Here is a 24,623-nt window from a genome sequence, read left to right as displayed (position 1 = left end):
GAGGAAGTAGAGGCGCTGCTGTGCTTTTTTTGCAATTAAATTTATATGATGGATCCAGTTCAGGTCCTTTGAGATAGTGACACTCAGGAATTTAAAGTTGTTGACCCTCTCCACCTCCAATCCTCCAATAAGGACTAGATCATGGACCTCTGGTTTCGCTCTCCTGAAGCATACAATTAGCTCCTTGGTCTTGCTGACATTGAGTGAGAGGTTGTTGTTATGACACCACACAGACAAACTTTCAATCCCAGCTGGACTTGGGGAGCGTCACGGCGGAGTTATTGAAGAATTGTTTGTATGCTCTTGAAAGCGTTTTATGTAAATTGATATTTCAGTGTTCTGATTCCAGCATAATAATACCACTTTATGATGAAATTTATAAAATTTAATTGGATGAAACTCTGATTCAGAGTAGTTTATTGTTATATGCACCAGGGTATGGTAAAATTCCTCACTGAGAGGAAGCAGTACACACAGTAATATAAATAAAAAAATATTTTAAATTTATGGCTAATATAATAGAGCATAATTTTAAGGTGATTGGAGGAAAGTGTAGGGGGATTGTCAGAGATAAGCTTTTTTTTACACAGAGGGTCGTGGGCTGCCAGAGGTGATACTAGAGGCAGATACAATAGAGACATTTAAGAGGCTCTCAGATAAGCAAGTGGATGATTGGAAAATGGAGGGTTTTGTGGGAGAGAAGGGTTAGATTGATCTTAGGGTAGGTTAAAAGGTCAACACAACCTCATGGGCCAAAGAGTCCGTATTGTCCTATAACGTTCTAGGTTCTAATTTTTATGTAAATTCAACAAGAAGCACAAAATAGAATGGGTTCAAACTGATTGCAAATTCATATTTTCTCAGGGATAGTTAAAGATGACAATGACTTCAACTGTTGTCTTGTGGTAACGGTACAGTGCAGATTTAACAAGTTGCGTTCGTTTGTTCTTTATGAGCCATCTCATATGACGTGGGCAATCATTGTCTTTCCATGACTGTTGTTGGCAAACTTTTGTACAAAACTGGTTTGCCGTTGCCTTCTTCTGGGCAGCGTCTTTACAAGATGGGTGACCCCAGCCATTATCAATACTCTTCAGAGATTGTCTGCCTGGAGTCACTGGTCGCACAACCAGGACTTGTGATATGTATCAGCTGCTCATATGACCATCCACCACCTGCTCTCATCGTTGCACACTGGTGCGTTAAGTGTTGGCACCACTACTAAGAACTCTCACCATCCACAACGTGGTCTCTCCCTTCTTGTTATCATCACCAGGGAGCAGGTATAAGAGTTTGAAGACCCACACTCAATGATTTAAGAATAACTTTCTCCCTTCTGGCATTAGGTTTCTGAACAGTCCATGAAGCAACAATCTTTACTCATTGTTCTGTTGCATTATTTATTTATATTGTAACGTTATATCTTTGTACTATACTGTTGCTGCAAAACAACAAATTTCATGTCATATGTCAATGATAATGTATCTGATCTGATTTTGATGTCAGTCTGAGCTGGACCAAGGATGGGCCTGTACTCGGTGGACTTGGTGAGAGGTAATGTTGTTGATGCATATATAATTCTTAGCTGGTGACGGGGTAAATGCTGGGAAGATGTTTCCCCTTGCAGAAGAGTTCAGAACAAGAGGGTATGTTCTCAGAATAAGGGGCACTCATTTAGTAGAGAGTTGAGGAAAAATTTCTTCTCTCAAAGGGCTGGAGGTCTTTGGAATTCATTGTCTTGGGAAGATGTGGAGAATGAACATTTGAAACTATTCAAAGTTGAAATTAAAGATTTTCAGTCAGGAGACAGGAAAGAAAGTAAACTTGGAATTGGAATTGGTTTATTATTTTCTCATGTACTGGGATACAGTGAAAAGCTTGTCTTGCGTTCTATGAATACAGATCAAATCATTACACAGTGTATTGAGCCAGAATAAGGTAAAATAATAACAACACATATTAAAGTATAAAAGCAACCAAAACATTGATAAAAGACTGCAAGACCATAACTATATAGATTAGAAACATAGAAACATAGAAAATAGTTTCAGGAGTAGCCTATTTGCCCCTTCGAGCCTGCACCGCCATTCAGTAGGATCATGGCTGATCATCGAACTTAGAACCCTGTACCTGCCTTCTCTCCATACCCCCTGATCCCTTGAGCCACAAGGGCCATATCTAACTCCCTCTTAAATATAGCCAATGAACTGGCCTCAACTGTTTGTGAGATGAAGAGTCCATATTATCATACGAGAATGTGAAAGCAGTGGATGATATGTGCTTTCAGGTGCTTTATCTTCTGCCTGATGGGACAGGGGAGAAGGGTCTTTGATTCTATCTTTGAAAGGCGTGGAGAGCCTTTGATTATGTTGGCTGCTTTACTGAGGCAGGGAGAAGTATGACAGAGTCCATGGAGGGAGCTTGGTACCTGTCACGTGCTGAGCTGAACCCAAAACTCTGCAGTTTATTGTGGTCATGTGCAGAACAGTTGCCAAGATACATGTACAGTATTGAGATACAGTGAAGAGCTTATCATAAGACCATAAGATATAGGAGCAGAAGTAGGCCATTTGGCCCATCGAGTCTGCTCCACCATTCAATCATGGGCTGATCCAATTCTTTCAGTCATCCATACTCCCCTGCCTTCTCCGCATAACCTTTGATGCCCTGGCTAATCAAGAACCTATCTACCTCTGCCTTAAATACACCCGATGACTTGGCCTCCACAGCCACTCATGGTGACAAATTCCACAGATTTACCACCCTCTGACAAAAGTAATTTCTCCGCATTTCTGTTCTAAATGGACGTCCTTCAATCCTGAAGTCATGCCCTCTTGTCCTAGACTCCCCTACCATGGGAAATAATTTTACCGTATCTAATCTGTTCAGGCCTTTTAACATTCGGAATGTTTCTATGAGATACCCCCTCGTTCTCCTGAACTCCAGGGAATACAGCCCAAGAGCTGCCAGACGTTCCCAGACATCCCACTTCTCCCGGAAGTTCCAGGAGTCTCCCACATATTAATAGCAGCTCCCTGACGCCCGCAAATTATATATAATATCCCGGAAATGAGAGGGAGAGGGACAGGGAGTGAGCATCCTGATTGGTCTCTCTTTGTGATAAGTAGACCGATCAGTTTTCACTGTGGGCGGGCTTTACAGTCAACCTCTGTCTCTCCATCAGTTCAGTTTAGTGTCCTGCACCGCCATGGCAGAGTGTTTCAGAAAAGGACAATTTAAAGCGCACTTCACCCCAGACTACACTAAAGTGTACCCCTGCCTAATAGGGGTCAAAAATAATGACAGTGTTGCTCGCTGCACTGTTTGCAACAGTGACTTTTCTATTGCCCATGGTGGGTTAAGGCTGTAAAAGACATGTTGAGGTGAGTTTAACAGGTGTCATTCGTTCATTAGCATAGCTAACGTTATTTAAACTAGCTGGCTAGCTGCTAAGGAGCTACTCTATTGACATCCTACGTGATGAGGCCAAACTCCCTGTAGACGTGCTTAAAGTTGTAATAGAATTAAAAACGACTCCATGATAATATATAAGTACATATTTTAATGTCACATTTTCTGCTGTTACGAGAATACACATAAAATTAAGATGTTTGCTGGCCTGGGCTAGCATCAGTGGCATCAGCAGTTGGTCTGCCACCTGCCCTCAGGGGAAGGAGAGATAAGGAACAATGGAGCAACGTCTGGAGATGTGTAATGAAGGGATGTGGGAGGGAGAGCTGTCTGGAGCGGCTCCCCCCTTTGAACCCTGAACTGTTTGAAGTGATGGACAGGCGATACCCCAGCAGGGGGATAAAAGGGACAGATTCGCTAAGGCAGGGGACACACGCCACCCGAGGTAACGAGACCCTGGAAGCGGTGCGCCTCTCACGAGTGGGTGAGAAGTATCAGACAACGACAAGGGTGGAAAGGTACGATCAGCGGGAACCCGGTGTGTGTCCGCCCTTGCCTGGGTGCCGGGTTCACTGCAGAGGATCGACCGCATCTGGAGGAGGGGTCACAGTCGGTGACCTGAGGTGACATCACCAAGGACCCGCCCAAAAGCTGTTTGTGAGCCATCTCGCCGGTCTGTGAGTGAAGCAGTGTTCTGAATGATCAGTTGTTCCTATTCTATCTCTCTCTCCCCCCACGTTGTCCCTCGCCATGGCAACGATTACTGCGAACTGAACTGGACTGAACTTTGAGTCATTTTGAAATTTGGTCATTTACCCCCTAGACAACGATAGAGCTTGATTGATGCTGTTATCTTAATTCTGTGCACATGTGTGATTATCATTGTTGAACTGTTGCATTTATTATCCTTTCGATTACTGTGTTGCTTGTTTCTTTAATAAAACTTTCTTAGTTCTAGTACTCCAGACTCCAACTGAGTGATCCATTCCTGCTGGTTTGGCAACCCAGTTACGGGGTACGTAACACTGCATATACCCAGTTTACAGATTACAGATTGGTTTACAGATTAGACAAAATCACTAAACAAAGTATTACATAAAACGATATAATAAGGATACACCTTATGCTTTTATTTCCTTTAGGGACCACAACATATTAGGGAGGCTAATCGCAGGGAAGGCTGCTCAAGTATTTCACAGTTCTTTTCAGCAGAGCCACATCACAGTACAAGGAAAGTTTGCAAAAGAAATAGAAAAGCTATTTGCATTGGCATTGAGATTGCCAACAAAAAACTCAACAAAATATATGTATGTGTGTGTGTGTAAATAGTTTCAATATGTGTCAAATAAATGTGTTCTTTCATAATCAAATGTCCCATATACATGCGCCCTTGGAGGTCAACCAGGGGGAGGTGCTACCTCCCTGAATTGGTGGTGCTACCTCCCTGAAATGAGTTTTTGCAGGGTGGGATGTCTGCGTTCCTCATACGGTAACCCTCTCATTCCTGGAATCATTCTCGTGAATCTTCTCTGAACCCTCTCCAATGTCAGTGAATCCTTTCTAAAATCTTGTATGCCGTTCATACAGATCAATTCATTGCACAGTGCATTGACTAAGTGCAAGGCAAAACCATGACAAAATGCAGAATAAAGTGTGACAGCCACAGAGAAAGTGCAGTGCAGATAAACAAGGTGCAAGATCATTAGATTGTGAACATTAGGAAAATTGATCAGCTATGATTTTACTGAATGGGAATTGACTTGAGGATCTGAAAGTACATATAATCTTATGGTTTTAAATGTTGACACATACAGATTTGGACCTGTGGCTGTGGCTGTGACCAAGCTGTAGCTTTGCTTTAAACTACAACTCCCAGGAGATCGCGCGCCCGCTCCAACGATAAAAGACGGAAGGAGCTCTGCGCATTTAGGTCACTTCCTGGAGGTTGGACTGGGCCTGTAGCCGGTCCCATGGCGGAGTGAAGCGACCGGGCTCGGAACGAGCGGTGGGGGTAGGTGACAGATGGTTACCCGGGGGCAGGGAGGTGCGGGTTGCTGGGACCGAGACCAGGCGGGTGGGCGGCCGCTGGGGAGGCGCTGGCTGCAGGGAAGGTTCCGAGGGGGGCGGGGCAGGGACAGGTGGTGTGATCCCTCCCCATCGTGGGCCGTGGGATAGCGGCGGGTGGTTGGGACCCTCGGCAGGGCCGGACAGGTTGTGGCCCGGGACTGGGTCTACAGACACTGAACCCTCGTAATGCCAGGGTGGGAGTTCTTTGAGCCCCCTTTCCATGGCTGAGATGGAAAGAGGCTTTCAACCCCTTTCCCAGGGCCAGGCTGGTGTGGGATAGCACTCGTTTCCCTTCCCAGAACCAGGGCTTTGGGTTGGTATTTAACCTCGGGTGTAGGGTCAGATTCTGGGTCTGAGCTATGGCTGGGCGCATTGAACCCTTTTCCATTGCTAGTGAGGGCATTAAACCCAAGGGGAAAGGGTGTTGGGGGCATTGATTTCTATGGGCACTGGATCATGGTGTAGTGGCTGTTTGGCTCCCTCCCCTGCCCACGGGGGCAAACTGGGATGAGGCATTTGTCTCTGCAAGATCATTTCGGCCCACTCTCCCTGGGTATGTATGGAAATTAAATATGGGGTGTGGTTGTTCCTCCTTGCCCAGATACAGAGCCATGGGAGGAGGGAGTGATTATCTTCACTCTATTCCCACTGCATCTTTGGCCCATCTGCCTCTCTCCACGGGTCCACCAGTTTCTCTCCTCTCCCCCCCCCTCCATTTCCCTTTCACCCCTCCCCACCTTGCACCCTTCTCAGGGCCAAGGGTTATTTAACCTTGCTCATTGTGGTTTGGCAGGATTCAGACAGTGGCCTGTGCTGGTGTGAGGAACCTTGTTTGGATTCTGTACTGAGTTGTTTGATATCTCTGCTCTCACCCAACATCTCTCTAGCAGAGGTTCCCAACCTTTTTAATGCCATGGACCCTTACCATTAATGAGGGGTCTGTGGAACCCCAGGCTGGGAGCCCCTGCTCTACAGTGAAGAGAGCTGGGGTCCCCCTAGTCTCCTGGTTTTACTCTTCTAGCCTCTGCATCCAGCACATCTGGTCATGTCTGCCAAATGAACAACCCACGGACTCACTTTCAAGGACTCTACAACCCATGTTCCCTGTGTTTTTTAAAAAAAATTCCACTATTTGTTTTTTGGTTATCAATCTTTGTTTATATATATATTCTTTCATAAATTCTATTGTATTTCTTTATTTGTCTGCAAGAAAATGAATCTCAAGGTAGTGTATTGTGTTTGTACTTTGATAATAAATTTACTTTGACTTGGAAATGAAATGAAATCCCACCACTAGCCATTGTCTTCTCTTCCCCATTCCTTTCTGCCTTCATAGGGTTCACTCCCTCTAAGATTTCCTGGTCCACTCATCCTTCTTCACCTACTCTTCCCTGACTCCAACTTCGGAATTCACCTCAGAAACCGCCGATCACTGCTTTGACCTTTGGGCCTTGGCTTCCAGACTTGCATGAAAATCCAACACTCGTTCATGCAGCTTCTCCCTCACCATCCAAGGATCGCAGCAGCTCTTCCAGGTCAGGCAGAGATTCAGACCCACCTCCTCCAGCCTCATCTACTGTGTTCAGTGCCTGCAGTGTGGCCCCCTCTGTGCTGGCGAGACTGAGCACAGGCTGGGGAACCAGGTGACAAAGTCGTGGGGTTGGATTTTCATGCGAGTCTGGAAGCCAAGGCCCAAAGGTCAAACCAGTGATCGGTGGTTTCCGAGGTGAAGTCCGAAGTTGGAGTGCCAGTGTCTGAGAGTCTGAGGCCAAGGACTTTCTTGGGGTTGGAGGCTTGTCTGTGTGTGTGAGTAGGAGGGTGGGAAAGGGGCTTGTTCTGCTGAACAACGCAAGCAACAACGTGGCGTACTATGTTGGCGCTGGAATGTACGGCGACACTTGCGAGCTGTTCCCAGCAAGTCCCTGGGTGTGTTGGTTGTTTACGCCAGTGACACATTTGACTGTATGTTTTGATGTACCTGTGACAAATAAATGTGAATCTGATTTGCAGAGCACCAGCTTTTGTACACATGGCTGCTCTGAGTTCCCTGTTGTCTGCCATGTCATCTCCTTCCCATTCTTGGCCTTCTCCACTGACAGGGTGAGCAATCAAAACTAGAACAATAGCACCTCATATCGTGCCTGCATAGCCTACAACCCGATGACGCAGTTAACCTTTCCCTCCCATGTTTTCTATACACCGTCCTCTCCTAATCCACCTCTGGTCATGAATTTTTTTTCCCCTCTTTCTTGTACCTCCCCAACAGTCCCCATCAACCCATTTTCATCCTGGTTCCTTTCACCTCCCTCTCACCACTGGATCCTCACCTCCCCTGTCTCGTTTCATTTACTGATCGTTTACTATAATATACATTTACAATGGTTAAATTAAATAGTGCAAAAATGGAAACAATAAAGTAGAGGGGTAGTGTTCATGGGTTCATAGTCCATTCAGAAAAAGGATGGCAGAGGAGAAGAAGCTGTTCCTGAATTGTGTGTGTCTTTGGGTTCCTGATGATAACAGTGAGAGCAAAGCATGAACTGGGTGATGGGGGTCCTTAGCAATTGACACCCCCTTCTTGAAGCATTGCTTCATGAAGATGTCCTGGATGCGACAGAGGCTGGTGTCCATGATGAACCCGACTGAGTTTGCAACTCTCTGCAGTTTACTTCAATCCTGTGCAGTACTAGGCGTCCTGTCTCAGGGCACCGCCTCTTCTCTTTATACTGGCCCTCTCCCCTGTCAGTCCTCATGCAGGTTTTGACAATTCCTTTCCTCCCACGGCTTCTGCTCTCCCTGCTACACACACAAAATGCTGAAAGAACTTGAGTTGGCCGCGCAGCATTTATGGAAAGTCTTGTCTCATCTTTGTGCTGCTCTCCTTGCTGAATTCCCCCGGTAGATTGTATATGGCTGCATATCCCTGCAACTGGAATCTTTTGTGTCTAATATTTAAACTGCTTCTGTCAAAGTAACAACAAATGCCACAGATAAAACATGAAATAATTGCTACCTCTTTATAAACGTGCATGATGTATTTTGACTGTGATAAGCTTGAGCTCTTATCAGTGGAGTAAAAATGTGCAAGTACCACTAGGAATTCTTCTACAGTGACAGATTGAAAGTTTAATACCACATGCATTTCATACCCTTCAATCATAAATGCAGATGGAATAATGGACTATATTGATGAGTCATTCTTGAATGGTTCCTGAAGACGAGAAAATTGAAAATGTCACACCACTCTTCAAGAAGGGTGGAAGGCAGATTTTAGGAAGTTATAGGCCGATTAGCCTGACCTCAGTGGTTGGGAAGATATTGGAGCCGATTGTTAAGGATGTGGTTTCAGGATACTTAGAGGAACATGGTAAAATAGGCTAAAATCATCTTGGGCTCCTTAAGGGAAAATCTTGCCTAACAAATCTGCTGGAATTCTTTGAAGAAATAACAAACGGGATAGGCAAAGGAGAATCTGTTGATGTTGTGTACGTGGATATTCAGAAGGCCTTTGACAAGCTGCCATATCCCCGCTGCTTAACAAGCTATGAGCCCATGGTTTTACAGGAAAGATTCTAGCATGGATAAAGCAGTGGCTGATTGGCAGGAGGCAAAGAGTAGGAATAAAGGGGGCCTATCTGGATGTCTTCCAGTGACTGGTGGTGTTCCACAGGGGTCTGTGTTGGATCTATTCTTTTTACATTTTATGTCAATAATTTGGGTGATTGAATTGATAGCTTTGTTGCAAAGTCTGTAGACCATGTGAAGATCAGTGGAGGGGCAGGTAGTTTTCAGGAAGTTGAGGCTACCGAAGGACTTGGACAGATTAGGAGAGTGGGCAAAGAAACGGCAGATGGAATACAGTATCAGGAAGTGGATCATCATACCCTTTGGTAGAAGAAATGGAAGGGTTGACTATTTTCTAAGTGGAGAGAAAATTAAAAAAAAACGAGGTGCAAAGGGACTTGGAACCCTCGTGCAGGATTCCCTTAAGGTTAATTTGGAGACGAGAGAAAATCTACTGATGCTGGAAATTCAAGCAACACACAATGCTGGAGGAAATTAGCAGGTCAGACTGCATCTGTGTAAAAGGATACAGTAGAAGTTTCAGGCCCAGATCCTCCTCCAGCACTGGAGAAAGAAAAGACTAGGAATCAGAGTAAGATGATGGGGGGGGGGGGGGGGGGGAGGGGATGAAAAAACACAAGGTGACAGATGAAACCAGGAGAGGTGAAGTAAAGAGCTGGGAAGTTGCTGAAAAATATACAGGGCTGGAGAAGGGGGAATCTGATGGGAGAGGACAGAAGGCCATTGAAGAATGTAAAGGAGGTGGAGCACCAGAGGGAGGTGATGGAGAGTGAAATGGGAATGGTGTAGTGGTGGGGGGGGCAGGGGGGGGGACATTACCAGAAGTTCAAGAAATTGTTGTTCACACCATCAGGTTGGAGGCTACCCAGATGGAATATAAGGTGTTTCTCCTCCAGCTTGAATGTGGCCTTATCATGACAGTAGAAGAGGCCATGGACTGGCATGTTGGAATAGGAATGAGAAGTGGAATTAAAACAGATGGCCACTGGGAGATCCTGCTTTTTCTTTGGTGGATGGCGAAGGTGCTTGGCAAAGAAGTCTCCCAAGCTACACCGGGTCTTGCCAATATCCAGGAGGCCACACTGGAAGCAACGGATACAGTAGCTGACCCCAACAGACTCACAGGTGAAGCGTTGCCTCACCTGAAGGGACTGTTTCGGGCCCTGAATGGTAGTGAGGGAGGAGGTGTAGGGGCAGGAGTAGCACCTGTTCTGCTTGCAAGGGTAAGTGTCAGGAGGGAGATCAGTGGGAGGGACGAATGGACAAGGGAGTCGCATAGGGAGTGATCCCTGTGGAAATCTGAAAGTGGTGGGGTGGGGAGGGAAAGATGTGCCTGGTGGTGGGATCCTGTTGGAAATTGGAAGTTACAGAAGTGCTGGATATGGAGGCTGGTGGCATGGTCGTTGAGGAGGAGTGGCGGGAGGATGGGGTGAGGGCAGATGTGTGTAAAATGGTTGAGGGCAGTATTGATGGTGGTGGAAGGGAAGCCCTTTCTTTGAAGGAGGACATCTATGTTTTGGAATGAGAAGGCTCATCCTGAGAGATGGAGGAATTGAGAGAAGGGAATGGTGTTTTTACAAGTAACAGGGTGGGAAGAGATATTGTCCATGTAGCTGTGAGAGTCAGTGGGTTTGTAATAGACATCAGAAAAATAAGCCGTCTCCAGAGTTCAAGAAAGATGGACAGTCTGACAGACAGATCAAGAAAGGGGAGGGAGGTGTCAGAAATAAAACAGTTGATGAGCTCGGCATGGGTGAAGGAAGCAACATCAATGCAGTTGTCAATGTAGCGTTGGAAAAGTTTGGGAGTGATACCAGTGTAGGCTTGGAACATCAACTTTTTCACGTAGTCAACAAGAAGTCCGGCATAGTTGGGACCCATGCAAGTACCAATGGTTACACCTTTTGAAGAAAGTGAGAGGAGCCAAAGGGGAAATTATTGAGCGTGAGGACAGGTTCCGCCAAATGGAGGAGAGTGATGCTAAAGGAGAACAGGTTGGGTCTAGTGTCCAGAAAGAAATGGAGAGCTTTGAGGCCTTCCTGGTGAGGAATGGAGGTGTATCGAGACTGGACATCCATAGTGAAAATAAGATGATCGGAGCCAGGGAACTTGAAATCATTGAAAAGATCAAGAGCATGTGAAGTGTCATAGATGTGGGTAGGAAAGGAGTGAACAAAGGGAGATAAAACAGTTGAGGTATGCAGATATAAGTTCAGTGGGGCAGGAACAAGCAGAAATAATGGATCTACCTGGAAAAGCAGGTTTGTGGATCTTGGATAAGAGGTAGAAATGGGAGGTGTAGGCTGATGGAATTGAGGTTGGTGGCAGTGGATGCGAGATCCCCAGAGTTAATAAGGCTGGTGATGGTGTGGGAGACAATGGCCTGGTGCTCCTGTTCGAGGGGTAAATAAGAAGAGGTGTCTGACTGTTGTTGCCAGGCCTTAGCAAGGTAGAGGTCAATGCTCTACACTGCTGCAGCACCCCCTCCCCCCAACCCCTTATCTGCGGGTTTGATGGTGAGGTTAGCAGTTCTGCAGAGAGAGTGGAGAGCAGTGGGTTTGGAAGGAGTGGGGTTGGAATTGGAGAGGGGAGTAGTAAAGTTGAGATGGTTGGGGTCCCACTGGCAGTTAGCAACGAAAAAATCAAGAGCAGGCAAAAGACCATAGCGGATTGTCCAGGAAGAGGAGGAGGAGGAGGAGGAGGAGGAGGAGGAGGAGGAGGAGGAGGGTTGCATACGGGAGAAGAGGTTACTGGAGCAGGTGGAGAGTCATGTGGAGAGGAAGACAAATGCATTGTTAGCATTCATTTCAAGAGGACTAGAAGATAAAAGCAAGGATGTAATGTTGAGACTTTATAAAGTGCTGGTGAGGCCTCACTTGGAGTATTGTGAGGAGGTTTGGGCCTCTTAAAAAGAATGTGCTGAAACTGGAGAGGATTCAAAATAGGTTCACGAAAATGTTTCCCAGATTGAATGGCTTGTCATAAGAAGAGCGTTTGATGGCTCTGGGCCTTTATTCTGTAGAATTCAGAAGAATGAGGGGTGGCCTCATTGAAACCCATCGAGTGATGAAAGGCCTTGATAGTGGATGTGGAAGAGGGTGTTTCCTATGGTGGGAGTCTCTAAGGCCAGACGACACGGTCTCAGAATAGAGGGGTGTCCTTTTATAACTGAGATAAGGAATTTCCTTAGCCAGGTTGTGGTGAATCTGTGGAATTCATTGCCACAGATAGCTTTATGTATATTTAAGGCAGAGGGTGATAGATTCTCCATTGGTCAGGGCATGAAGGGATACAAGGAGAAGGCAAGAAATTGGTGTTGAAAGAAAAATTGGATCAGCCATGATGAAATGGTAGAACAGACTCGATGGGCCAAATAGCCTAATTCTGCTCTGAAATCTTGTGGTATTTTGGTCTAATGGTCAGAAATGAATACAATTCTATTGCAGTATGTTGTCTAATTCTAAAGAATGATGTTCAAAAAGAGAAGCTTGCTCTTTCATGGTTCGTTTCAGATTACAGATTACTTTGAGAACATCCCAAAGTGCTAGGTTTCAAAAGTGAAGAACTGGAATCACTCGTGTGATTTATTCCAGTTACTATATTGTTGTCCAACTTTTGATGACGATCTTGTGGGAAACTCGTCTTGGTTCACTTTGTGATCGCGAGTGCTGAAGAAGTCCAGAAGCTGGAAGAAAAATCGACTCATTACTGGAGATGAATATTGCCAGTTTCACTTAACTGCCAGGGTGGCATGGTAGCATAGCACAACACTTTACAGTACCAGCGACCTGGGTTCAACTCCTGCTGCTGTTGTAAGGAGTTTGTATGTTTTCTCTGTGTCCATGTGGGTTTCCTTTCGATTCTCTGGTGTCCTCCCATAGTCCAAAGACCTACTGGTTGGTAGGTTAATTGGTCATTGTAAATTGTCCGGTGATTATTTTAAATTGGGGGATTGCTGGGTGGCATGGTTCAAAGAGCCGTACCACGCTGTATCTCAATATTTAAACTTAAGTACATTGCTGTGTCTTTACAACCAAGGACATTGTGGAGGCAGTGACTAAAGCCTCTCAAATCCGAGAGATTACAGGAGAGCCTAATGCTGTGTCTTTCTGAAGCTTGTGGTTGCAAGCTGGTGACAGAACCTCTTGACATAATTCACTCCTTTGGGAGATATAATTCTAAACGGCATGCAATGGAATTCTGGAAGTGGGAGCAGTTCCTCACCCAAATTTGGAAAGTTTGGTTCCCTTTTCAACTGAGCTGTTGTGTGCAAACAGGGCATAGTCATTTTGTTCTTTTCTCATCCAGTTCACAGCCCTTTGCCTTTTCAAAATTCAAAATAAATTTATTATCAAAGTGTGTGCATATCACTATATACTACCTTGGGATTCATTTTCTTGCAGGCATTCTCAGAACAGTAAAATACAGTGGATTCAATGAAAAACTGCGCACAGACTGACAAGCAAATAGTGTGCAAAAGGCAAACTGCCTGACAAGCAAATAGTGTGCAAAAGACAAACTGCCAATACAAAAATAAAACAAATGATAAATTGTTTGTTCATTATATGACGTAGGCGATCATGGTCTTTCCACGACCGTGATTGTTCTTGGAAAATGTTTCGACAGAAGTTATGTTGCATCTTTGTATATTTAAAAAAAACAACTCTGGTTAGGCCATGGCTCGAATATTGCATACGGTCTTATAGGAAGTACGTTGAGGCTTTGGAGAGGGTGCAGGAAAGGTTTACCAGGATGCTGCTTATTTAGCGGGCATGTGCTATTGCGAGAGTGGCCAAACTTGGGTTGCTTTCTCTGGAGCGGCAGAGGCTGAGGGGAGATCTGATAGAGGCTTAGAAGATTGAGTGGCATAGATAGAGTAGATGGGGTACCTTTTTTACCCCAGGGTAGAAATGTCTAATACCAGAGGGCATGCATTGAAGGTGAGGGGGGGTAGATTCAAAGGAGATGTGAGGGGTAAGTTATTTTACTCTGAGTCATGGATGCCTGGAATGCGCTGCCTGGTATGGTTGTGGAGGCAAACACATTAGAGACTTTTAAGTGACCTGTAGATAGGCACATGAATATTAGGAAGATGGAGGAATTAATTTCTTTGGAGCATTTTGATTTACTTTTTAGCTGGTTTGGCACTACATTGTGAGTTGAAAGCCCTGTGAGTGAGCTGGTTCAAGAGCCTAATAGATGAAAGGTAATAACTGTTCCTGAACCTGGTGGTGTGGGACCCAAGGCCACCCTTCAGCTCCCAGCTTCTCAATTCATCATGACCTCTTCCCCCACCTACCCTCCTTCCCTTTCACCTCGCTTCACTTATCATCTGCCTGCTTATATACCTTCCTCTCCTCCACCTAGTTCTGGCTTCTTCCCTCTTCCTTTCCAGTCCTGATGAAGGGTCTCAGCCTGAATCATCAACTGTTTATTCCTCTCCATAGATGCTGTCTGACCTGTTGAGTTCCTCCAGCATTTTGAATGCTGCTCTCCACTTCCCTGCTGTTGGCTCTACATCTCTACCAAAAATTTGAGAGCAAGCTGTGAAAGATTCAGTTGTACAGCTATTCAGTAGTTTGGATTAACATTTTCAGATGTCTTTTAATTGACTTGCTCCTTGATTTAATTTCTAATTGCCACACACTTAATTGATACTGATTCTATTTTACTAGAAGAAATAATTTCTCTGCATTTGCCTATAAATTATTGAATTGTTGATCGTAAGTTTGTCCATTTTGACATCTGTAAAGTAACATCCCAGCATGAAGTTCTGTTTTTCTCAGTAAACCCAGAAGAGATTGAGCTATGAAAGATAAGTTTTAAAAAGTTTAAAGTTCAAAGTAAAATTTATTATTGGTGTATGTATGTTACCACATACAAACCCTGAAATTCTTTTTGCATATTTAGTAAATCTATAGAACTGTAACTATAAACAGGATCTATGGACAACAAATTGGAAATGTAGAGACATAACAATAAATAACAAGAATGAGATAACAAAGGAGTCTTTAATTGTTTGTAGTTATCCTCTTTTATTGAAGAACCTGATGGTTGAGGGGTATTAACTGCTCTTGAACTTTGTGGTGAGAGTTCTGAGGCATTTATATTTTCTACTTGTTGGCAGCAGCGTGAAAAGGGAATGGCCGGGATGGTGAGGATCTTTGATGACGGATGCTGCTTTTCAACAGCAACGTTTCATGTAGATGTGCTCAATGGTTGTGAGGATTTTACCTGTGATGTACTGGGCCAAATCCATGACCTTTTTGTCGGATTTTTCCGCTCACAGGCATTGGTGTTCCGATACCAGGCTGTAATGCAGCCAGTCAAAAAAAAGATTAAGGGAAAGGTTAGCTTCATTTATCACATACAGTGGCATTCAAAAGTTTGGCCACCCTGGTCAAAATTTCTGTTACTGTGAATAGCTAAGCGAGTAAAAGATGAACTGATTTCCAAAAGGCATAAAGTTAAAGATGACACATTTCTTTAATATTTTAAGCAAGATTACTTTTTTATTTCCATCTTTTACAGTTTCAAAATAACAAAAAAGGAAAAGGGCCTGAAGCAAAAGTTTGGGCACCCTGCATGGTCAGTACTTAGTAACACCCCCTTTGGCAGTATCACAGCTTGCAAGCGCTTTCTGTAGCCAGCTAAGAGTCTTTCAATTCTTGTTTAGGGGATTTTCGCCCATTCTTCCTTGCAAAAGGCTTCTAGTTCTGTGAGATTCTTGGGCCATCTTGCATGCACTGCTTTTTTGAGGTCTATCCACAGATTCTCGATGATGTTTAGGTCAGGGGACTCTGAGGGCCATGGCAGAGCCTTCAGCTTGTGCCTCTTGAGGTAATCCATTGTGGATTTTGAGGTGTGTTTAGGATCATTATCCTGTTGTAGAAGCCATCCTCTTTTCATCTTCAGCTTTTTTACAGACGGTGTGATGTTTGCTTCCAGAATTTGCTGGTATTTAATTGAATTCATTCTTCCCTCTACCAGTGAAATGTTCCCCGTGCTACCGGCTGCAACACAAGCCCAAAGCATGATCGATCCACCCCCGTGCTTAACAGTTGGAGACCTGTTCTTTTCATGAAATTCTGCACCTTTTTCTCCAAACATACCTTTGCTCATTGCGGCCAAAAAGTTCTATTTTAACTTCATCAGTCCACAGGACTTGTTTCCAAAATGCATCAGGCTTGTTTAAATGTTCCTTTGCAAACTTCTGATGCTGAATTTTGTGGTGAGGACGCAGGAAAGGTTTTCTTCTGATGACTCTTCCATGAAGGTCATATTTGTGCAGGTGTCATTGCAATGTAGAACAGTGCACCACCACTCCAGAGTCTGCTAAATCTTCTTGAACGTCTTTTGCAGTCAAACGGGGGTTTTGACTTGCCTTTCTAGCAATCCTACGAGCAGTTCTCTCGGAAAGTTTTCTTGGTCTTCCAGACCTCAACTTGACCTCCACCATTCCTGTTAACTGCCATTTCTTAATTACATTACCAACTGAGGAAACAGCTACCTGAAAACGCTTTGCTATCTTCTTCGCAAACACGAGGAAATCTGCAGATGCTGGAATTTCAAACAACACACATAACAGTTGCTGGGGAACACAGCAGGCCAGGCAACATCTCTAGGAAGAGGTACAGTCAACTTTTCGGGCCGAGACCCTTCGTCAGGACTAACTGAAAGAAGAGCTAGTAAGAGATTTGAAAATGGGAGGGGGAGGGGGAGATCCAAAATGATAGGAGAAGACAGGAGGGGGAGGGATGGAGCCAAGAGCTGGACAGTTGGGCTTCCCCCGCCCTCCCCCACCCGCCTTTCTTTCTCCCTGGGCCTCCTGTCCCATGATCCCCTCATATCCTTTTTGCCAATCACTTGTCCAGCTCTTGGCTCCATCCCTCCCCCTCCTGTCTTCTCCTATCGTTTTGGATCTCCCCCTCCCCCTCCCACTTTAAAATCTCTTACTAGCTCTTCTTTCAGTTAGTCCTGATGAAGGGTCTCAGCCCGAAACATTGACTGTACTTCTTCCTAGAGATGCTGCCTGGCCTGCTGCATTCACCAGCAACTTTTATGTGTGTTGCTATCTTCTTATAGCCTTCTCCTGCTTTGTGGGAATCATTTATTTTAATTTTCAGAGTGCCAGGCAGCTGCTTAGAGGAGCCTGTGGCTGCTGATTGTTGGAACAAGGTTTGAGGAGTCAGGGTAATTATAAAGCTTTGAAATTTGCATCACCTGGCCTTTCCTAATGATGACTGTGAACAAGCCATAGCCCTAACAAGCTAATTAAGGTCTGAGACCTTGGTAGAAGTTATCTGAGGGCTCAAATCTCTCGGGGTGCCCAAACTTTTGCATAGTGCTCCTTTCCCTTTTTTTCACTCTAAAATTGTACAAAACAAAAATAATACACTAAGCTTGCTTAAAATATTGAAAAGAGTGTTTCATCTTTACCTTTATGACTTTTGGAGATCAGTTCATCTTCTACTCACTTAACTATTCACAGTAACAGAAATTTTGATCGGGGTGCCCAAATTTTTGCATGCCACTGTAAGCATCGAAACATACAGTACTGAACCTTGTGGATGTGCTATGTTGGCACCAGAATGTGTGGCAGCACCTGCAGGCTGCCCCCACCACACCCTTCGGGTGTATTGGTTGTTAACACAAATGACACATTTCACTGTATGTTTCAATATACACGTGACAAACATGAATCTTGAACCTTAAAGTGTCATTTGCACCGACGACCAACATAGTCCAATGCCGCAGATCTTTTGGACAGTATTAATAATACTAATGATTTGGTTATAGAGCACCTTTCATACAAATAAGATATAGGAGCAGAAGTAGGCCATTCGGCCCATTGAGTCTGCTCGGCATGGTTCAAAGTAGTTCCGATGAAGTTCAAAGTACTTTATGATGGGATAAAGTGTAGATGTGAAAATAAAAGGCAGCAAGTTATTAATTAAAAGCAAGGTTAAATAAGTTTAGAGCTAGCGTTTAAAAGTGTCAAGTAAGTCTGCATCCCTGATAGTTTTTAGTATTGATTCCACAGTTTAGTTCAAAACAAAAGCTGACCTGTTTTTTTTCCTTTGAGGGAGATTGTTTAAATTTAAGAAACTGGTGGAAGAAGACCTGAGAGCTTGAGCAGGATTATAAAACTAATGTGATTCTGTAATGTACTCTGGTCCCAGACTATAGAGAGATTTAAAAACAAGTAAAATAATTTTAACGCAAACAACAGGAATTCTGCAGATGCTGGAAATTCAAGCAACATACATCAAAGTTGCTGGTGAACGCAGCAGGCCAGGCAGCATCTATAGGAAGAGGCGCAGTCGACGTTTCAGTCCATTCGTCCCCCCCATCCCTCCCCACTGATCTCCCTCCTGGCACTTATCCGTGTAAGCGGAACAAGTGCTACACATGCCCTTACACTTCCTCCCTTACCACCATTCAGGGCCCCAAACAGTCCTTCCAGGTGAGGCATCACTTCACCTGTGAGTCGACTGGGGTGATATACTGCGTCCGGTGCTCCCGATGTGGCCTTTTATATATTGGTGAGACCCGACACAGACTGGGAGACCGCTTTGCTGAACATCTACGCACTGTCCGCCAGAGAAAGCAGGATCTCCCAGTGGCCACACATTTTAATTCCACATCCCATTCCCATTCTGACATGTCTATCCACGGCCTCCTCTACTGTAAAGATGAAGCCACACTCAGGTTGGAGGAACAACACCTTATATTCCGTATGGGTAGCTTCCAACCTGATGGCATGAACATTGACTTCTCTAACTTCCGCTAGGCCCCACCTCCCCCTCGTACCCCATCTGTTACTCTTTTTTATGCACACATTCTTTCTCTCACTCTCCTTTTTCTCCCTCTGTCCCTCTGAATATACCTCTTGCCCATCCTCTGGGTCACCCCCCCCCCCCGTCTTTCTTCCCGGACCTCCTGTCCCATGATCCTCTCGTATCCCCTTCTGCCTATCACCTGTCCAGCTCTCGGCTCCATCCCTCCCCCTCCTGTCTTCTCCTATCATTTTGCATCTCCCCCTCCCCCTCCAGCTTTCAAATCCCTTACTCACTCTTCCTTCAATTAGTCCTGACGAAGGGTCTCGGCCTGAAACGTCGACTGCGCCTCTTCCTATAGATGCTGCCTGGCCTGCTGCGTTCACCAGCAACTTTGATGTATGTTGCTAAAATAATTTTAAAATTGTTTCTTAAAAAAATACAGGAAGCTAATGCAGAGTCACTAGGATGTGAGTGATATGCTGTTTCGTCTTGGTTTTAATTAAGTCCAGCAGCAACATTCTGAATGAATTGAATTGTGTCAATGGATTATTTTGGAAGGCCAGTATAAATACATTGCAATAATCTAGTCTATTACTAATCCAGCACTTTTCGCTTTAGGGTAATCTAGGTGAACATGTCCAAGCTTCCAAGCAAAGACTCTTCATTCCGTGAGCGATTCAAAAGCATTCTGGGTATTGGCACCCGTATTAGCACCAAACAAACTGAATGCAAGCCAACGGAGTTCATAATCACTTTGGAAATACTAAAGGTATCGTAATTAATTTTCAAAAGATGTGATACCATTTTTGTTTGCAGAGTATTTCTGGTTAGTTCTGCATGGAATGTTTCATGAAGAATGTTTTTTTTTCCCCCTGAATTGCTTCCTCAGGATCTGAGTATAGAGAGTGGACTTTACAATAGAATAAAAACTATTGGACATGTTTGTGAACTTGCTAGGACCAGGAAATTTGAAGAGGTAAGAACTGTTCTTGATGTGTTCATCCATGTAACTATCTTAGTTTTTACAGTTTATTGAGGGCTGCTGAATTGTTATCAACACGTGACAACTCTGTGGATAGTGTAGTTGTCCATTTGTGTTTTTTTTTTTGGGACAAGATACGGAAGTAGGTTTCCAGGCCTTTTTCCCACAGGGATACTGCTGATGCCCAGGTTGGGACCCGGCCAGATTCGAACTCTGGGCCATCTAAGTCCAGTTCTGATGCCACTCCATGACTGGCCATTATTGGTTCCAGTTCAGCAATGTGTTTAACTTCAAAGGTGTTCTAGTTTCAGTATTTAGATCAGGGATTCCCAACCTGGGATCCACAGACTGCTCGGTTAATGGTAGGGGTCCAGGGCATAAAAAAAGGTTGGGAATCTCTGATTTAGATGATCAAATTATTTTTTTCTCAAAGAATTTTCTCCCAGGGCGAGATATACTTGGAGACTCTTTCTAAAAATTATAATCTGGAATGCAAACAACAGGAATTCTGCAGATGCTGGAAATTCAAGCAACACACATCAAAGTTGCTGGTGAACACAGCAGGCCAGGCAGCATCTATAGGAAGAGGCGCAGTCGACGTTTCAGGCCGAGACCCTTCGTCAGGACTAACTGAAGGAAGAGTGAGTAAGGGATTTGAAAGGGGGAGGGGGAGATGCAAAATGATAGGAGAAGACAGGAGGGGGAGGGATGGAGCCGAGAGCTGGACAGGTGATAGGCAGAAGGGGATACGAGAGGATCATGGGACAGGAGGTCCGGGAAGAAAGACGGGGGGGGGGTGACCCAGAGGATGGGCAAGAGGTATATTCAGAGGGACAGAAGGAGAAAAAGGAGAGTGAGAGAAAGAATGTGTGCATAAAAAAGAGTAACAGATGGGGTACGAGGGGGAGGTGGGGCCTAGCGGAAGTTAGAGAAGTCAATGTTCATGCCATCAGGTTGGAGGCTACCCATACGGAATATAAGGTGTTGTTCCTCCAACCTGAGATGAAGCCACACTCAGGTTGGAGGAACAACACCTTATATTCCGTATGGGTAGCCTCCAACCTGATGGCATGAACATTGACTTCTCTAACTTCCGCTAGGCCCCACCTCCCCCTCGTACCCCATCTGTTACTCTTTTTAATGCACACATTCTTTCTCTCACTCTCCTTTTTCTCCCTCTGTCCCTCTGAATATACCTCTTGCCCATCCTCTGGGTCCCCCCCCGTTGTCTTTCTTCCCGGACCTCCTGTCCCATGATCCTCTCGTATCCCCTTCTGCCTATCACCTGTCCAGCTCTCGGCTCCATCCCTCCCCCTCCTGTCTTCTCCTATCATTTTGCATCTCCCCCTCCCCCTCCAGCTTTCAAATCCCTTACTCACTCTTCCTTCAGTTAGTCCTGACGAAGGGTCTCGGCCTGAAACGTCGACTGCGCCTCTTCCTATAGATGCTGCCTGGCCTGCTGCGTTCACCAGCAACTTTGATGTGTGTTGCCATAATCTGGAATGCATTGTCTTTGGATGGTGTTAGATAATACTGTTGTAACTTTCCAGAGGGAACTTGAATCTTAGCTTTTAAGGGAGCATACAATGTAGAAATGAGGTTATAGCAGGGTGCAGGGAACTATTTGGATCGTTTTGACACTGATTTGATGGACTGAATAGTTGCCTGTGTATGATTTTTTTTTGTTTCCATTTATGTCTTTTGTATTAGAACTGTCGTATTCAGTCTTCTCATTCAAGGATTTTTGCTGATCTGTTTCTTGCTGTGCAGGAATACACTGTCATGTCAAAGGTGCCAGTAATCTCTTTGTGTTGATTGTTTGATATTTAGCATGCAGTGGAGGCTGTGTGGCAGGCTGTCTTTGACTTGATGTCTGATGAACAGCCCTCAGAAGCCAGGCATGCAGTACTACACTTAATGAAAGCTATTATTCAGGGACAGGTAAGTTACAGTTGTTGTGCTTGTGTGCTGAATCATTGGCAACAGTTGGAGTTGCTCTTTCCCCTTGAGTCTGCTTCCATTTGTTAATGAGGCTTGCTCTATTTGTTGAAGAAATGGTCTATTGCTGAAAACTAAAGTTTTTAGGAACAACTCTTGTCGCCGATTAACTGAACTCAAGAGTATGCAAACACTTATTCCTCAAAGATACTTTATTTGTGCACAGGCGGAACAGCCCTGTTATCACACTGCTCTGAAACTGGGAGAGATGGCTTTGCTGTTTTTAATGCAGAATTACCTTATCAGTTATGGATATTGACTGTTTGGTAAATTGAATTGTTACTGGCAAGATCAATTGCCATTCACAATAGAAGCATTAAAAGTCAATAGAAACTACAAGCTGACACAGATACTTTGAAGTTAGTAAAGCAATTGCCCCTCAGTTGTTGAGTGGGTTTTGCATCTTTCCATTTGATTCTTGTGTCTCTGGCACCCCCTGCTGTGTAAAGGGGACCTTTGATCTTCAAAGAACTTCTTAAAGAAAAAGTCTTGTTTCAGAGGCCCCACTTGTCTGAGTTGACCACACACTGCTCCTGGTTATGCTTGCCTGGATGTTGTCTTTAACCCTTGCCTTGCTGCAGCTCCCACACAGCAATGTGCTAGCACTGTCAGTTCACACTTAATGAAGCTGCATTTTGTTTCTTTAGACTAGTGTTGCTGTTGTCATTTTCTACTTGAATTTGGAAAATTGAAGGGCTCCACTTTTCCTGTCTGTAATTTGGTAGATTTTGCTTGTATAATGCATATGCTGCTCATGTTCTTACTGTTTGCTTTATTCCAACATGTGACCAGCTGGTGATTAGGTTTTGTGCTGTCAAGCTATTTTTTTTAAACAGTAAATTACAAGGTATTAGTAATAAAATGAAAATGGCTTATTGAAACTGCCCACGTATGCATTCAGTATTCTGGCATTCTAGATTGACTAGGACCTTTATTCTGCCTTTTGCATGTTTTGCTATGTAACTATACAAAATTTATGTGGTGATTTTCAAAAAATATATTATTATTAAATGATGTATTCAGTACTGTGCTTGTTTAACCAGGGGGAAAGGCTTGGACCAATGAGGGCACACTTTTTCCGTGTTATCAAGGATTACCCTATGAACGGTGATCTACAGGAGAGACTAGAAGTCTTCAAAGCACTAACAGAAAATGGAAAAGACATCACCTATTTTGAAGAAGACTTGTGTATGCATTTTATTTATTGTGATATAGTGCGGAATCGGCCCTTCGAGTCGCATCGCCCAGCGTTCCCCCAGTTTCATGCTATAGCCTAATCATGGGTCAAGTTACAATGACCAGTTAACCTACCAACCAGTACATATTTAGACTGTGGGAGGAAACTGACCAACTGGAGGAAAACAACGGGGAGAAAGTACAAACTCCTTACAGGCAGCAGTGGGAATCGAACCTGGGTTGTCGGTGCAGTAAAGCGTTGTGCTAGCCGCTGTGCTACTGTGCCACCCCATGTATGGTTTGCATTGAGAGAGATCTTTAGAAATGACTAGGGTGATGCTGAAAAAATTAGGTACAAGATCCCTTGGCATCAATGTTATTTAGAGAGCAAAATACTAATGATAGACAAAAATACACATTCAAATTAGTTTTCCTGACTGCATTAATAGTTTAAAATAACAATCCCCAACATTTGTATTGTGCTCCCATTAAGTGTAGTATCATGTCTCTTGATGCAAATGCCATCATCTGTTTAGGAAAATATTACTAAAGAGAAGGAATAATTTTTTTAACCAAACAAAAACAATGCATATATAGACCTTTTTTAAATATTGTTCTGACTTGCTGTGTATGTTGAAATTGTGTAAAAGCGGTTATGGAGAAATTATAGACATTAGTTTGCAATTATTTTATTTAACAATACAGGGTAGAGTAGGTCCTTCCAGTCCTTACAGCCACACTGCCACAACAGCCCACAACCCCTATTAACCCTAACCTAATCATGGGATAATTTACAAAAATCCATTTCCCTGCCTGGTATGTGTTTGGACTGTGGGAGGAAGCCAGAGCACCTGGGGGAAAATGCATGCAACCCACAGGGAGGACATGGAGAGACTGCTTGCAGAATGGGGCTGCAATTGAACCCTGAACTTTGGAAATCTCCGAGCTGCAATAGTGTTTATACTAGCCGCTAATTACATGAGCCTGTTTTGCAGCAACATCGCCATAGTCTTGTTATCTGACCTGATCTCCGTGGTAGCTGGCTATGTATGAATACTGGGCATCAAAAAAAAATTCATCCTCAGTGGTCGGCAAGCTGGGTTGGCAATTTGTCGAGTTATGCACTGTTGTGGTGGGATTGGTATCTGATGTATAAAGCCTGTGTGATTACCCCACCCACACACTCCACCTTTAAGAGGCTGTTGACAGTGATTATATGATCATAGAGATTGCAAATCTAGCCTGGGGCTCAGTAGCAGCAGCTACTGCAGATCCACATCTGATGGGGGCGGGGGGGGGGGGCGTTGGTGATGGGTAATCACAAGCCGGTGGATGGAGGTGCGGCCTATTCCCCAGGGTGACTGAGCCTCTACTTCAGGTGAGGGAGCCCAGTCTCCTTACCAACGAGGAGGAGAATTGGTGGGAATGCAATTGTCACAGATAATCCCTTTTCTATTGAACTTCATTTCAGCTCTTGGGACTGGATACACCTTGCTGGGGATTTGTGATCCATTTGCATTCTCTCTCCAACAGCTGTTCATTTCCTCTAAAGCAGGGGTTCCCAACCTGGAGTCCATGAACCCCTCACTTAATGGTAAGGCTCCATGGCATTTAAAACAAAA

General features: G+C 44.4%; 1 protein-coding gene across 5 annotated transcripts in view; it reads left to right on the top strand.

Annotated features, from left to right (window-relative positions):
* Positions 1-5,337: 5,337 nt before the first annotated feature.
* Positions 5,338-24,623, top strand: part of tsc2 (TSC complex subunit 2) — a 134,043-nt gene continuing 114,757 nt past the window's right edge. For all 5 annotated transcript variants that reach the window (XM_063059340.1, XM_063059339.1, XM_063059337.1 and 2 more), the window contains exons 1-5: positions 5,338-5,422; positions 19,464-19,614; positions 19,735-19,821; positions 21,658-21,768; positions 22,869-23,013. In XM_063059340.1, coding sequence (XP_062915410.1) covers positions 19,480-19,614; positions 19,735-19,821; positions 21,658-21,768; positions 22,869-23,013 — 478 coding nt within the window. In that variant the 5' untranslated portion in view covers positions 5,338-5,422; positions 19,464-19,479. The remainder of the gene's footprint in view (positions 5,423-19,463; positions 19,615-19,734; positions 19,822-21,657; positions 21,769-22,868; positions 23,014-24,623) is intronic.

Source organism: Mobula hypostoma, chromosome 9 (assembly GCF_963921235.1).
Source record: "Mobula hypostoma chromosome 9, sMobHyp1.1, whole genome shotgun sequence".
Lineage (NCBI taxonomy): Eukaryota > Metazoa > Chordata > Chondrichthyes > Myliobatiformes > Myliobatidae > Mobula > Mobula hypostoma.
The sequence above is the reverse complement of the archived record's forward strand: the minus strand, read 5'-3'. Positions and strand labels throughout refer to the sequence as shown.